Source organism: Thamnophis sirtalis, unplaced genomic scaffold (assembly GCF_051295495.1).
Source record: "Thamnophis sirtalis isolate CommonGarterSnake01/CBP01778 unplaced genomic scaffold, rThaSir2_p1.2 scaffold_9, whole genome shotgun sequence".
Taxonomy (NCBI): Eukaryota; Metazoa; Chordata; class Lepidosauria; order Squamata; family Natricidae; genus Thamnophis; species Thamnophis sirtalis.
In genome coordinates, this window is record NW_028261389.1 from 11,139,887 (window position 1) to 11,153,272 (window position 13,386).

At 43.0% G+C, this 13,386-nt stretch overlaps 1 protein-coding gene across 1 annotated transcript in view; it reads right to left on the minus strand.

Moving 5' to 3' along the window:
* LOC106542178 (pleckstrin homology domain-containing family A member 5) overlaps window positions 1-13,386 on the minus strand; it is a 219,322-nt gene that overhangs the window by 4,823 nt on the left and 201,113 nt on the right. Inside the window, exons 25-27 of the mRNA XM_087722532.1 lie at window positions 2,896-3,011; window positions 1,713-1,922; window positions 172-330 (exon numbers count right to left, since the gene is read on the minus strand). Coding sequence (XP_087578658.1) covers window positions 172-330; window positions 1,713-1,922; window positions 2,896-3,011 — 485 coding nt within the window. The remainder of the gene's footprint in view (window positions 1-171; window positions 331-1,712; window positions 1,923-2,895; window positions 3,012-13,386) is intronic.

Sequence of the window (13,386 nt, forward strand, 5' to 3'; positions counted from 1 at the left end):
CTGGCTGGAGAATTCTGGGAGTTGAACTCCACAAGTCTCAAAGTTGCCAAGTTTGGGAACCACTGCACTAATGATATAAATTGATTAAAAAGTACCGAAATTATAACCAAGTCTTAACAAGCTACCTCTGTATTCATGTCTATGCACCACGTAGATGGAAGGAAACAGTACCTGTGTAATAAAAGTAGGGTTGTGTTCATTGGCACAATCATTTTCTTTCAACCAAGGTGTGTCTTCTACATCATTCGCATGGCTTTGGCTTATGTCACTCATTCGAATGTTATATTCGACTTCCTTGGGATTGCATACAAAGTCTTCTTTCCTTGGGCTCTGTGGAATATATATATATTTATATACTCTGTGTGTTTGTGTGTGTGTGTGTGTGTGTGTATGTGTGTGTGTGTGTATTAAATTAATTAAGCAATTCACACTCTAAAAATAGAAATTGTAGTTATAGAATAAACAACCAAGGAAAACATGCATGTTATGCGAGATTCCTTCAGTTCATATCATTACAAATATAAAACCACCACATGGGAGTGTGCAACAGTATCTTTCCCTGTGCAGGAAACAAATACGACTTTTTCAATACCTGGCAAAAGAATATTTGGAAGCACCTTAATTTTCACTGACAGCAGCACTATAAAATATTCTCCTGGCCTTTCAGAAATCAAAGAAGTAGAAAGGTGTAAATCAGGAGGAGGGAGATTGCTCCAAATTAACCTTCTCTAAAATGGTAACTTGCAGATGTCTTGAACTTTCAAGACTCATAAACCTCGACTGGGAGTTCCTGATCAGAAAGCTGAAATGTCATGCATGTTACACTTTCTGCCTCTTCTCAACTCTATAGAGTTTTCCTTGCCATTCATGGGAAGCAAAACTCCACTAACTTTACCTAACACTGTCAGATAAACAACATTTTCAATAGAAGAGAGTCTCTGGAGCTCAGGGGTGAGCTGTGGGATTCTTGATACTTTCTAAATTTGATTGTTTGCTTCCAGATGTTTTATTACCCAGCAGGTAAGCTTCATCAACAGAGGTGATATTCAGTCGGTTTGGGCCGGTTCATCAGAACTGGTAGTGGAAATCGCAGGTGGGCCCACCCACCCCCCCGCCTCGGCTCTATGCTGTCCTATTTAGGCTTGTTTTTGAGGCCAGGCGCATGCGTGGAAGGTGCGCTTGTGAGCAAAACGCATGGGTGGAAGGCTGGGTGCATGCGTGGAAGGGGTATGCATGCAAAGCGAGCTGATGCGTGTGGGGAGAACTGGTGGTAACAAAATGTGAAACCCACCGCTGTTCATCAATGTGCTGAGGGTATTATACCTAGTTGGATATCTCTGCAAGCAAACAACCAAATTCAGAGAGATCCCATAAACAACACTTCCTCTTACTGTAAGAAATAAAGGTCAAAACTCCTCTGGGTTGAACGTCTTGGTGGCTTCATGGACATGCCAATCTTGTCTTCCCAACCATGATGCAGAATTGGATGGGTGCTGCCCTTTTTCATTTTAGCTGATATTTGCCGGTGGCTCCACCAGAGCACAAACAAGACCTCAAATTGCTTAGCTGCTTGAAATCCACCAAGAGCAGATCAAATTCTATCTCCATGGCAGCACTTGGAAAGAACCTAAGTCCTTGAGATTATAATACCAACAAGAACATTGTTTTTGTCTGTTGGAAGAGCGTTCCACTGAAAGAACACCAGGGCCTACCTGCAATAATTTGAAAGGATTTTCTCTGACGGGGGCTGGGCTTTGTGACGGGGAGAGATCTGAAATGCCAATAAGGTTCAGGCCTTTCTTTTTCTCACGCAAACAGGCCTGTTGGTGCCTCCTTATTCTCTCCATCTGTTCCTCCAACGTCATTCGTGGGCGAGTACTTTCGGCCAAGCATAACTGCTCCACTGCGCTTCTCGGCCTTTCCTTGAAAGAAAGAAAAAGGGAGGAGAGTAAAATTATTTCCTCAAAGGATACCGTTTTGCCACCGATGCCACATGCTTCTGCAGCAAGGCCACTTCAAATCCTACCTAAACACTGTAACCATCAAGAGTTTCAGGTTCCTAATATATTGCTTCGTCGAGAAACTCTCTGCAGGCGCATCATCTAGAATAGGGGTGTCAATCTCAATTTCATTGAGGGACGCATCAGGGTTGTGTTTGACCTCAGGGCCATGGTGGGCATGGCCAACTCTACATTATTCATGTTGAGTGCACCTGTGGTGGCCCGAGCGCTCTGCCAGTGAAAACGTGCTCCCAAGCTCCATTTTTGGCTGTGATGGCCTCCTGCAACACTCTGCCCATAAAAAGAGAGCTTGGGAGGGCCACCTGTAGCCCTCGCAGGCTCCGTTTTCAGCTGTGGTGGCCTCCTACAACCCTCTGCCAGAGAAAACCGAGCCCCAAGCTCTGTTTTCACTGGCACAGGCACTGCGGGCCGGTCCTTCGCTGTTTGTAGGGCGGCCCCGCGGACCAGATCTAAACACCCTGTGTGCCGGATTCGGCCCCCACGTTTGGAATTTGACATCTCTGATCTAGAATATCAGTGGGTGAATTTTCAGCACTGTAATAATGCCTCAGTGACTCTGCCACCAATTGTCAGTTGGCCACAGAAGATGGGCTGCTCTGATAAAGTGATAAGCACTGTAATTTTCCTCTGCCAATTTGAATTTTCTCAACAGTTTATCAGTGGGGATCCTAATCAAAGGCTGCATGAGATGTCTAGGTTGTCAAATCCTGTGTGATGAAGCTAGATCCAGGAAACAGAAACCACACAGAGGTTGCAATTGTTCCTCAAGGTTATTCCTTGTACATCCGCATTGCCGCCGTGTTGCTAGCTGGAATGCCACATTGAAGAGAGGATTAGAGGAAGCCAAGACCACAATCTCTTTTCTTTTAAATACCGTTCTTAGGTCTATCTTCTTTGTTTTCCTTAAAGTCACATAGGAAGCGATGGTTGAAGATTCTGGGGTGGGTGACTTTGTTCTAGGTGGCACAACTCCAATGGGAAAATGTGATCCTATAAAACAAGGGAAAAGCATTTGAAGTCTGCCGCAATGTCAGAACCAGGCTTCATTCTGGTGAGAAGCATGTTAATCGGATACATTTCCAGATTTAACGTAACAGAACTTAGCAAGGATTTTGCAATGCAATCACCTTAGGTTTCCTAAAAGCTGCTTTCTGCCCAATATACAGGAATAGACTTTCAGAACTTCCAACTTTCCTTTGGCCAGCAAGGTTGGGAGTTCTATTCCAGCACACTGAGACAACCTCTGATTGCAGAAGGCTGGGTAAGGTCCAAAGAATTGGGACCACACATTAAGTTTCAATTAAGATCAGAGGTGGGTTCCTACCAGTTCGCACCTATTCGGTAGAACCGGTTCGTCAAATCTACCGAACCGGTTAGAAGAGGTTCCACCAGTGGACCCGGAAAGCAGGCCATACCTACAGAAGAGGTTCCAAAATTTTTGGAAACCCACCACTAGTCCTTGGATATGATTATTCTACACTATCATGCTCATATTTATAAAACGCAGTGCCTCTGTGAAAGGGAAGGACGACTACTGCATTTGTGGTGCAATCAGAACATTGCATGTGTTGAAGTTGTTTTAACGCAAACCAAAGATGCCTTTTAAAAAACAAGTTTACATCATATTCTTATGCATGCCAGTGCTGTGTGTGAGGTAATTTAAGGTGGTTCTGACAAATGTCGTCGGCATCTTCATATCTGGTCACATGGGTGGCAAGCCACTCCCATCTGGTCACATGGGCGGCAAGCCACCCCCACAAAGGAGGCCACACCCACAGAGTAGGTTCGAACAATTTTTGAAACCCACCACTGATTAAGATTATTTATCGCTCATACCCATGCACAAAAAAAACCCTAGCCAATTAATGGACAGCACTAAATTGGTGCTAGATAAAGGAACAGAAGAGGAATTGGACTTAGACGTTTGTGGGAATGTAATGACTCCAAGCTGATTACTCTCTTGATTCTGCTTGCTTTTCTTCTACAGGTTGTACTGTACTCAAATAAAATACCATTAGACTGAAATCAGAGAAATATAGAGTAAAACTGGAGCTAATCAAGATGCAAGATTCCTGGGACAATTGACCCCCAATGTGGTTATGACAAATTGTAGGTATTACCATTTTGGGATGCACGTGGTACATAATATTTTAATAAGCAGTCCTCATTTTGCAACCACATCTGACTGTTTAAAAAGTAGCTATAGCTCTCTTTTCTGAACACCATCTTCTCATCTTCTGCAATTTTTAGGAGAAGCATTTTATTAATGAGAGCCAGCTACATCCAGTTGTGTAATTCTTTGGATCCCAGCCACATTCTTAAAATAAAGCCTACCAATTATTCAATCAAATATCTTGCCTTAACAGAAAAAGGATATGGTAACCATATAGCAAGTTTTCACTAGCATTAAGATAAAGGTAAAGGTTCCCCTCGCACGTATGTTCTAGTTGTTCCCACCTCTAGGGGGCAGTGCTCATCTCGGTTTCAAAACCGAAGAGCCAGTGCTGTCCGAAGATGTCTCCGTGGTTATGTGGCCGGCATGACTAAACGGCGGCGCACAGAACGTTGTTACATTCCCACCAAAGGTGGTTCCTATTTTTCCACTTGTATTTTTACATGCTTTTGAACTGCTAGGTTGGCAGAAGCTGGGACAGGTAACGAGAGGTCACTCCGTTACGTGGTGCTAGGGATTCGAACTGCTGAACTGCCGATCTTTCGGATTGACAAGCTCAGCGTCTTAGCCACTGAGCCACTGCGTCCCTTCACTAGCAATAGTTTTGCTTCCCCCCCATCTCTAAATTAAAGAAACAAACCAATCTCAAACATGCCGTGAGACTAAACATTCCCTCTTTGGCTTTCTTCCTACGTTCACAATTTTGCAAGCAACTCTCTCTGAAAGGAAGTTCTATTATTGCTTATGTAAACGTAGAAACTGTTTTGCCAAGGGACCTGGACTACTGAAATTATGCTGTTCAAACTGTCTCTAGCTAATTCATTCCACTTATGCAAACAACAAGCATAAACTGGCCTTCAGAGACCATTGGCAAGGCAGTAGTAAAGTCCCAGTTTAAGGGGCTTTTAAATACAATGAAATGCTTTCTCCTCACTAGTGTCAATAATTTCTTTCAAAGTTTATAGACTTGCATTTTAGAAATTAATTGGTGTGCCTGCTACAAGAGAGGGCCATTGAGCTAAGGTTGGCAGGCAGGGGAAATGCAAAGGAACTCTCATTAAAGAAGAAATGATTGCCTAGCACAATCACAATGTTTCAAAGAAGAAGAAAAATGCAGTTTTTGGTACTACGTCCAGATTGAATCACATTATTATCAGACAGACAGAAACTTTATTTTGGTCATTGACCAACAACAGCAAAAAAATAATAATCATTCAGTAAAACAAATAAAGCAAAGTTAACCATTAACATCAACGATTACTGGAACCACGTGTAGGTGAAGCTTACCTATAATGTAGCAAAATTGGGTATAGAACAAATAACGCACACAACAATTATCTGATAAAAGGGATAATTAGTGGTGAATGTCCCTGTAGAATTGGCAGTATAAAAGAACATGTGGTTTCTATAGTACTCATGTCACAGGACAGTGTATGTTTTATAAGGGTGACCTAGGCTTCCTAAAGCAAACTCTTTGTCCGACAAAAGCCCCTTTCATTAATTTGCTGTGAATTCTGATCATTCACATCCAGCACAGTCTTTCGAGGGAGGATTTACAGTCACAGACCTTATCTGGCTTGGAGAGCTGACAGGCCGATATTTACAAAACTTGGCAAGGAGTTTCAGAGAGTCACGAACCAATTAAGCGAACTAATTGTCTCCTGCAAGCTCCACTCCTCCTTCGCTCCTCTTTCATTTCCCCTGGGAGGGGCCATTCATTGTCCACCTGTGGCTTTACTCCCAAGTCGACCCTTGTTTCTTAGTTGTTCCCTTCGTCTGGCAATTCTGCAAATGCACACACTGGGCACAGGCTCCAGCTGTTCGTCTGCCTCACTGATGTCTGCCTCTGAAGGAAGCTGATAACTGACATACGGCGCTGGCCCCCTCTCTGCCTCTGACGCAGAGCCCTCATCAGAGCCTTCCCCAGACTTCAGGACTGGCCCATCTTCCTCCCCAACCTCCTCACTGTCTGAATCTGCTGCCAGCTGTGCCACAACAAAAGCCTGATGGGGCTTATCCGGGGAGGTCTTATTTTCAGGGAAATAGGGTGAACAAATGACTGTAATCTGAGGACTATCTGTATATGTGTTGAAGGGCTATAAATATTATTTCAGAAAGATGGGGCTACCCATCTTCAGAAGATGATCCTTCCCCCCCCCATAGAGCAGCATTTATATATATAAATGCTATAATATATATATATATATATATATATATATATATATATATATATATATATATATATATATATATATATATATATATATATATATATATATATATATATATATATATATATATATATATATATATATATATATATATATATTTAGAGTTACAACCCCCGGTATGCCCAAATATGGGAGGAAGATCACTACTTCCATTCTCTGTTCTTCGGCTCGTCACAAGAGACCATCCAGACAAAACCCAATATTTTTTACTGTTGCCTTTGTTACATTTGTGTATTTGTGCTGATAAATAAATAAAGGGAGACTAGTATAGATCTATTTCAAGCTATTTAGCTCTCATCAGCTAAAGCTCTCATTCCCAGTAAGGGTATGGCTAGCTGATGAGAGCTAAATAGCTTGAAATAGATCTATACTAGTCTCCCTTTATTTATTTATCAGCACAAATACACACACACACAAACACACATACACACACACACACACATATGAAAAAGAGACTGTTTTGATATTGTTCATAAAGCAAACAAGAAAGCAAGCTCACTTTATGTAGTCAAATGTACTTTCAAAAATTACAGCAATTTGTTGTATACTGGTTTTCTCACAGACAAAACAGTTTCAGAGTTTTGTTACAAAGGAGAAGCAAACATGTACCAATGCTCACAGCATCAATCCTCACTGGCCTTAACATTTTCTGCAGGCTTTGCGCTCTTATAATGATAGCGACCACGATCTAATGTCAGGAAACCTAGCTAAGTCATCCCATACCACTTGGAAGTACTTGCTAATTTCCCCCCAAATTAGTGATTTGGAAATGGCTATTTCCTGGAATAAGTAACATAACAGTGCAAAACCCCTCTTCTGGCATGCCAGCAGGAACCCCGAACTAAAGGCCTTCCAAATACCGTTAAATTACATGTTATAGCTCAGCTATTTCTAGATGGTTATAAGTTCTCCATCTGTTAACCACAGGACTTAAAGATCTTAATGTGCAACCACAAGCTATTTACATAGAAACAACCCACAAAGAGCCATTCAGATCTGGCTCAGACCTCTCCTCCCGCTGTTTAGAAGTGTAGATAGTTAAGCGTTTAAAGACAAATCCTTAAAACAGACTTGATTCCGGTTGATTCCGGTTTTACTATACATGCCTTATCCTGAGTAAGATTACTAGGTACACAGATGCATTATGTGTATTATTATAACGATGTTTCATGTACAGATAATCCTTGATTTACAACAGTTGATTTAGTGACCATTCAAAGGTACAACGGCACTGAAAAAAGTGACTTATGACCATTTTTTATGACAGACTTCAACGAATAATTAGATCTGCAGAAAAAACATTTGCTACCAATCTCCCTTCATTGAAGGACTTGTATAATGCACAAGTCAAAAAGAGGGCCGTGAAAATATCTACGGACCCCTCGCATACTGGACACAAAATGTTTCAACTTCTGCCCTCAAAACAACACTATAGGACACTGCGCACCAGAACAACTAGACACATGGACAGTTTTTCCCTGAATGCCATCACTCTGCTAAACAACGAATCCCCACAACACTGTCAAATTATTTACCAAGACTGTATTACTATTCTTCTTCTCATCCTTTCTAGTATCTACCTCTTCCCACTTATGACTATAACCATGTTGCTTGTATCTTTCACTTTATATTGTTTTATTTGTTCACTAATATGATTTGATAGCTTATTAGTAACCTTGACTATCACTAAGTGTTGTATCTTTTCATTCTTGATGAATATATTCTATTTTATTTTTCTTTATGTACACTGAGAGCATATGCACCAAAGACAAATTCTTTGTGTGTCCAATCACACTTGGCCAATATTCTATTCTATTCTATTCTATTCTATTCTATTCTATTCTATTCTATTCATAGTTATGACCTTTGCTAAGCATTCACATGCTTAGCAACTGCTTCATATTTATGACTGTTGCTGTGTCCCAAAGCCATGTGATCACCTTTTGCGATTATCTGATACGCAAAGTCAATGGGGAAATCAGATTCACTTAACAAAAGTGTTACTAACTTAACTGCAGTGATTCACCTAACAATAGTGGCAAGAAAAGTTGTAAAATGGGGCAAAACTCACTTAACCACATAAATTTTGGGCTCCATTGTGGTTGTAAGTTGAGGACTACACTTTGAATTCAAAATTTCCTTTGCTAAGCAAGATAGTTGTTGAGTGAGTTTTGCTCCATTTTACAACCATTTTTGGCACAGTTGTTAACTGAATCACTGTAACTGTTAAGTGAATCATGTTGTCACTGTGAATCTAGTGTTGTAGCCCGCCAGTGGCCAGGGGATCTGGTGGCAGATTCAGACAGTGAGGAGGTTGGTTGGGCCAGTCCTGAAGTCTGGGGAAGGCTCTGATGAGGGCTCTGTGTTGGAGGCAGAGAGGGGGCCAGGGCCGTATGCTAGTTATTGGCTTCCTTCAGAGTCGGATATCAGTGGGGCAGAAGAACAGCTGGAGCCTGTCCCCAATGTGAGCATGCGCAGAGCTGCCAGGAGAAGGGAACAGCTAAGGAACAAGGACCGACTCAGGAGTAAAGGCACAGGTGGACGGTGAATGGCCCCTCCCATAGGGAATAAAGAGGAGCAAAAGGGGAGTGGAGTTTGCAGGAGACAATTAGTTCAATTCATTAGAGTGAAGATCCGTTCCTGACTTCTTGCCAAATAATTGCTGTTACAGCGTGGCATTTGGAAGATATCGGCTGGCAGCTCTCCAAGCCTGATAAAGGTCTGTAGTTGTGAAATATCATGAAAGACTGTTTGCCGGGACTTTGCTGGAGAGGAATTCCCTTTAACCTAAATAAATAAAAGAGGAGTCTGCTTCATGATCTTGGGAAGCCTAAGTCAGAACATCTAGCTTCCTGCACTTTTTTTTCGAAACTAGGTTGGGAAGATTACAAACAGTGATAACATGATTTCCCCAGACAGGGCAACTGTTCATAAGTACATATCGGTTGTTAAATGCCCGGATTTTGATCAGATGACAATGGGGATTCTGCAACAGTTGTCAAGTGTCAGAATTGGTCATAGTTATAATTTTTTTCCACTGCAGTTGTAACTTTGAACAGTCACTAAACAAACAGTTGTAAAATGAGGACTGCCTGTATTAGCCATCGGCCTCAATGAAAGACAATTTACCAATTAGGAAGATGTAGACGTGCCTTGTTTTCTTTTTTCTTTTACTGCTAAGGCTCAATTCCTTAATGTAAAAAAAAATTGACAGGGTAAAACCATTTTTCAGGCTATTTTGCTCTTGGCTCATTCTTTGATATGGAAGGTGTTTTTTTTCCCCCACTATGTGGAAGGACTGCTGTAGTCTGGAAATAAACATTAAACAATTAACGCTGATTATCTTGCAAGTCTCCGGGTCAAAGCCCTTATAAAATGCAAAGGCGTAATCTATCGATCGATATCGCTACAATGAATGCAAGCAGGCACACACAAATTAATGTCCCTCACCTAAGGACACTTAAATCGCTCAAACTAAATGAAGATTTATACTGAGTCTTAAATTTAACTCCCTATTTTCTTTACTATTAATGGAGGCAAGGACAATCATCTCACTGGGGGTCACTGATGGTTTATTCGACGGTTGAAAGAAGCTGTTACGTGTCTGTCCATATCTAAATAGAGAGAGGTAGGATGGGTGGTTTCAGAATATCTTGAGAGACCGCCTGCTGCCAATTATCTCCCATAGACCCGTTAGATCGCACAGGGTCGGCCTCCTCCGGGTTCCGTCTACCAGCCAATGCCATCTGGCTACCACCCGGGGGAGGGCCTTCTCTGTAGCAGCTCCGGCCCTTTGGAATGAACTCCCCGTGGAGATTCGGACCCTCACCTCTCTCCAGGCCTTCCGGAAAGCCGTCAAAACTTGGCTGTGCCGGCAGGCCTGGGGTTGATGAGTTCCCCTCCCCTCTCGACTTGTATGGCTGTATGACTTTTGTGTATTTTAATTATGTGTATTGTGTCTGTGTCCCCTTTTCCCCTTCGGAGTTGTTCGCCGCCCTGAGTCCCTCCTGGAGAAGGGCGGCATACAAATAAACTAAACCTGAAACCTGAATATCACCAAAAATATTAAAAGGATTTAAAAAAAAAAAAAAACTAGACACCATCCCTTCTCAAAGTAAAATTATATTCAATGTAATTCCTGCTCTGAGATAGGACATCGTAGCCTACATGTTCTTCAACTACTTTTTCAATGTTTCTGTTCTGATCCAGCTCTCCAAACATAACAAACCCTCTGTAGTTAAATCAATGTTTCCTTTATTAGGAGTGCCAGCAGCTCCGGCAAAAACTTTCTCTCTCAACACAGGCCAACAAGTCTGTCCGGTAGGGAGATGAATAGTTGTCTGCCACATCTATTCATCTCTGCCCCCTGCCTTTTATCCCCAGAGCTAGGGTGGAGCTTAGTTAGCAGCGGTGGCTCGTCCGTCCTAAGGACCAGCCCATAGATTTCCACTGCTCTCCTCTCCTCTGCCTTCTGTGCATCCGGCACTGGACCCAGCTGTTCCTCCTCTTCCTCATCAGCCACCTCCAGACCTGGGGGCTGTTGACTCTCCACATGAGGGCCCAGACTCTGCCTCTGTCTGTCTCTTTCTCTGCCAGCTCCATTCCCTCTTCCCCCTCGGAGCTCTCAGATTGCCTTGATGCTGATCCCAAGCCTCCTCCTCCTCTGATTTGGCTACTGGAAGAGCTGGCAGCCGACAGGCCACAACAGTTTCCTTCTATTCAGGTGAGCCCCCCAAGGAGATGATGCAATTGCATCTAAGGCTACTTATTTCATTGCTGAACTGTCATTATTATAATGGTATGGGACCAGGCTACCTATGGAACTGTCTTTGTCTCATTACATCAACCTGTCTCACCTGGTTCGGCAGAGAAAGGATAGAGGAAGCCCGGGACTTATAACAGTTCATTTAGTGACTATTCAAAGTTACAGCGGCACTGAAATAAATGACGTACGGCCATTTTTCACACTTATGCCCGTTGTAGTATCCCCATGGTCATGTGATTCACATTCGGATGCTTGACAACTGACTCACATGTATGACGGTTGCAGTGTCCCGGAGTCACCTTCTCACAAGCAAAGTCAACAGGGAAACCAGATTCCCTTAACAACTATATTACTAATTTAACAACTGCAGTGATTCACTTGACAAATGTGGCTAGAAAAGTCGTAAAATGGGACAAAACCCACTTAATCAATTTCTTACTTAACACCAGTGGTGGGTTCCTAGTGGTTCGGACTGATTAGGGTGAACCGGTGGGGGTTTGGCGGCCTCGGTCGCTGAAACTCGCAGCAGCGACCCAGGCCTGTCATGCCCCCGAACTGGTTCCCGGATGGCACCATAGGCGCTGCCATCTTGTTTTTCAGTTCTATGCATGCGCAGAACAATTTTAATAGCACTGCACACGTGTGTGAAGCGCGCATGTGAGCAAACCTGCAGTAGTGCTTGCCAGAACCCACCCCTGCTTAACACCGTCAATTTTGGCCTCAATTGTGGTTGTAAGTTGATGACTACCTGCATTGCGGACTCCAGAATTTTAACTGGCAGGGTCCAGGAAGCGAGCCTTGTCTGCCATCGCTCCTGCCCTGCAACATTCACCCCACCACCCTTGAGAGGTGAAGTGGGACCCCACTCTTCTGACCTTCCAGAAAAGCATGAAAACAAGGCTCTGTAAGCCTTGCTTGGATTGCACAGGGGAACACAGATCAGTGAGGCTGGATAATGTTGCAGGATCCAGTCTGGTCAGTCATCAAGACCAGAGGGTTAGTTTTCCTTTGAACCTGTGCTGGTTATAGAGTTGTTTTGTTTGAGTTAGCTGAGATAAGCTAACCATTTACAACCATTTGTGTAATGACTGAGTTACAATGGCATTGAGAAAAGTAACTGATGGCCGTCCATCACACTTCACATTGCAGCGTCCCTGTGGTCACGTGATCAAAATTTGGCTGCTTGACAACCGGCTCGTATTTATGATGATTGCCCTGTCCCAGGGTCACATGGTCTCCTTTTGCGGCCTTCTGACAAGCAAAATCTATAGGGGCAGCCAGATTCATGGAACAAACGTGCTACTAATTTAACTACCATAGAAACGTGGCAAGAAAGGTCGTAAACTGGGAAAAAACCAGGGATGAATTTCAGCAGGTTCTGGAGAACCGGTAGCGGAAATTTTGAGTAGTTCGGAGAACTAGCAAATGCCACCTCTGGCTGCCCCCAGAGTGGGGAGGGAATGGGGATTTTGCAATATCCTTCCCCTGCAGTGGGGAGGGAATGGAGATTTTGCAGTATCCTTCCCCCAGGAGTGCTGTGGGAATGGAGATTTTGCAATCTCCTTCCCCCAGGAGTGGGGTGAGAATGGAGATTTTGTTGTATCCTTCCCCCTGAAGTGGGATGGGAATGGAGATTTTGCAGTATTCTTCCCCCAGGAGTGGGAAAGGAATCGAGATGTTGCTGTATCCTTCCCCCTGGAATGGGGTGGGAATGGAGATGTTGCTGTATCCTTCCCCCTGGAATGGGGTGGGAATGGGGATTTTGCTGTATCCTTCCCCTAGGAGTGGGGAGGAAATCAGGATCTTGCAGTATCCTTTTCCTGCCACGCCCACAGGCCATGCCCACAGAACCGGTAGTAAAAAAAATTCAATTTCACCCCTGGGAAAAAAAACTCATTTAACAATTGTATTGCTTAGCAATGGAAAGTTTGTGCTCAATTGTGGTTATAAGTCGTGGACTACCGATATTATAAAACTAGGAATCGAACCTGAAAACTCTATTTATGCTGTGTCTAACTACATATATCAGATTTGATCTTGTCTTTATTTTCCCCCCTATTGTTTGAGTTAGGCCCGACTCGATGCCTTCCAGTCACTGGAAAATTAAATTGTAACTTTGCATGCTCCTTTTATAAGAAAATGTTACTCTGCTAATAAAGCTATTTTCTCCCATGGTAGCTACAGATTGCCCTATTG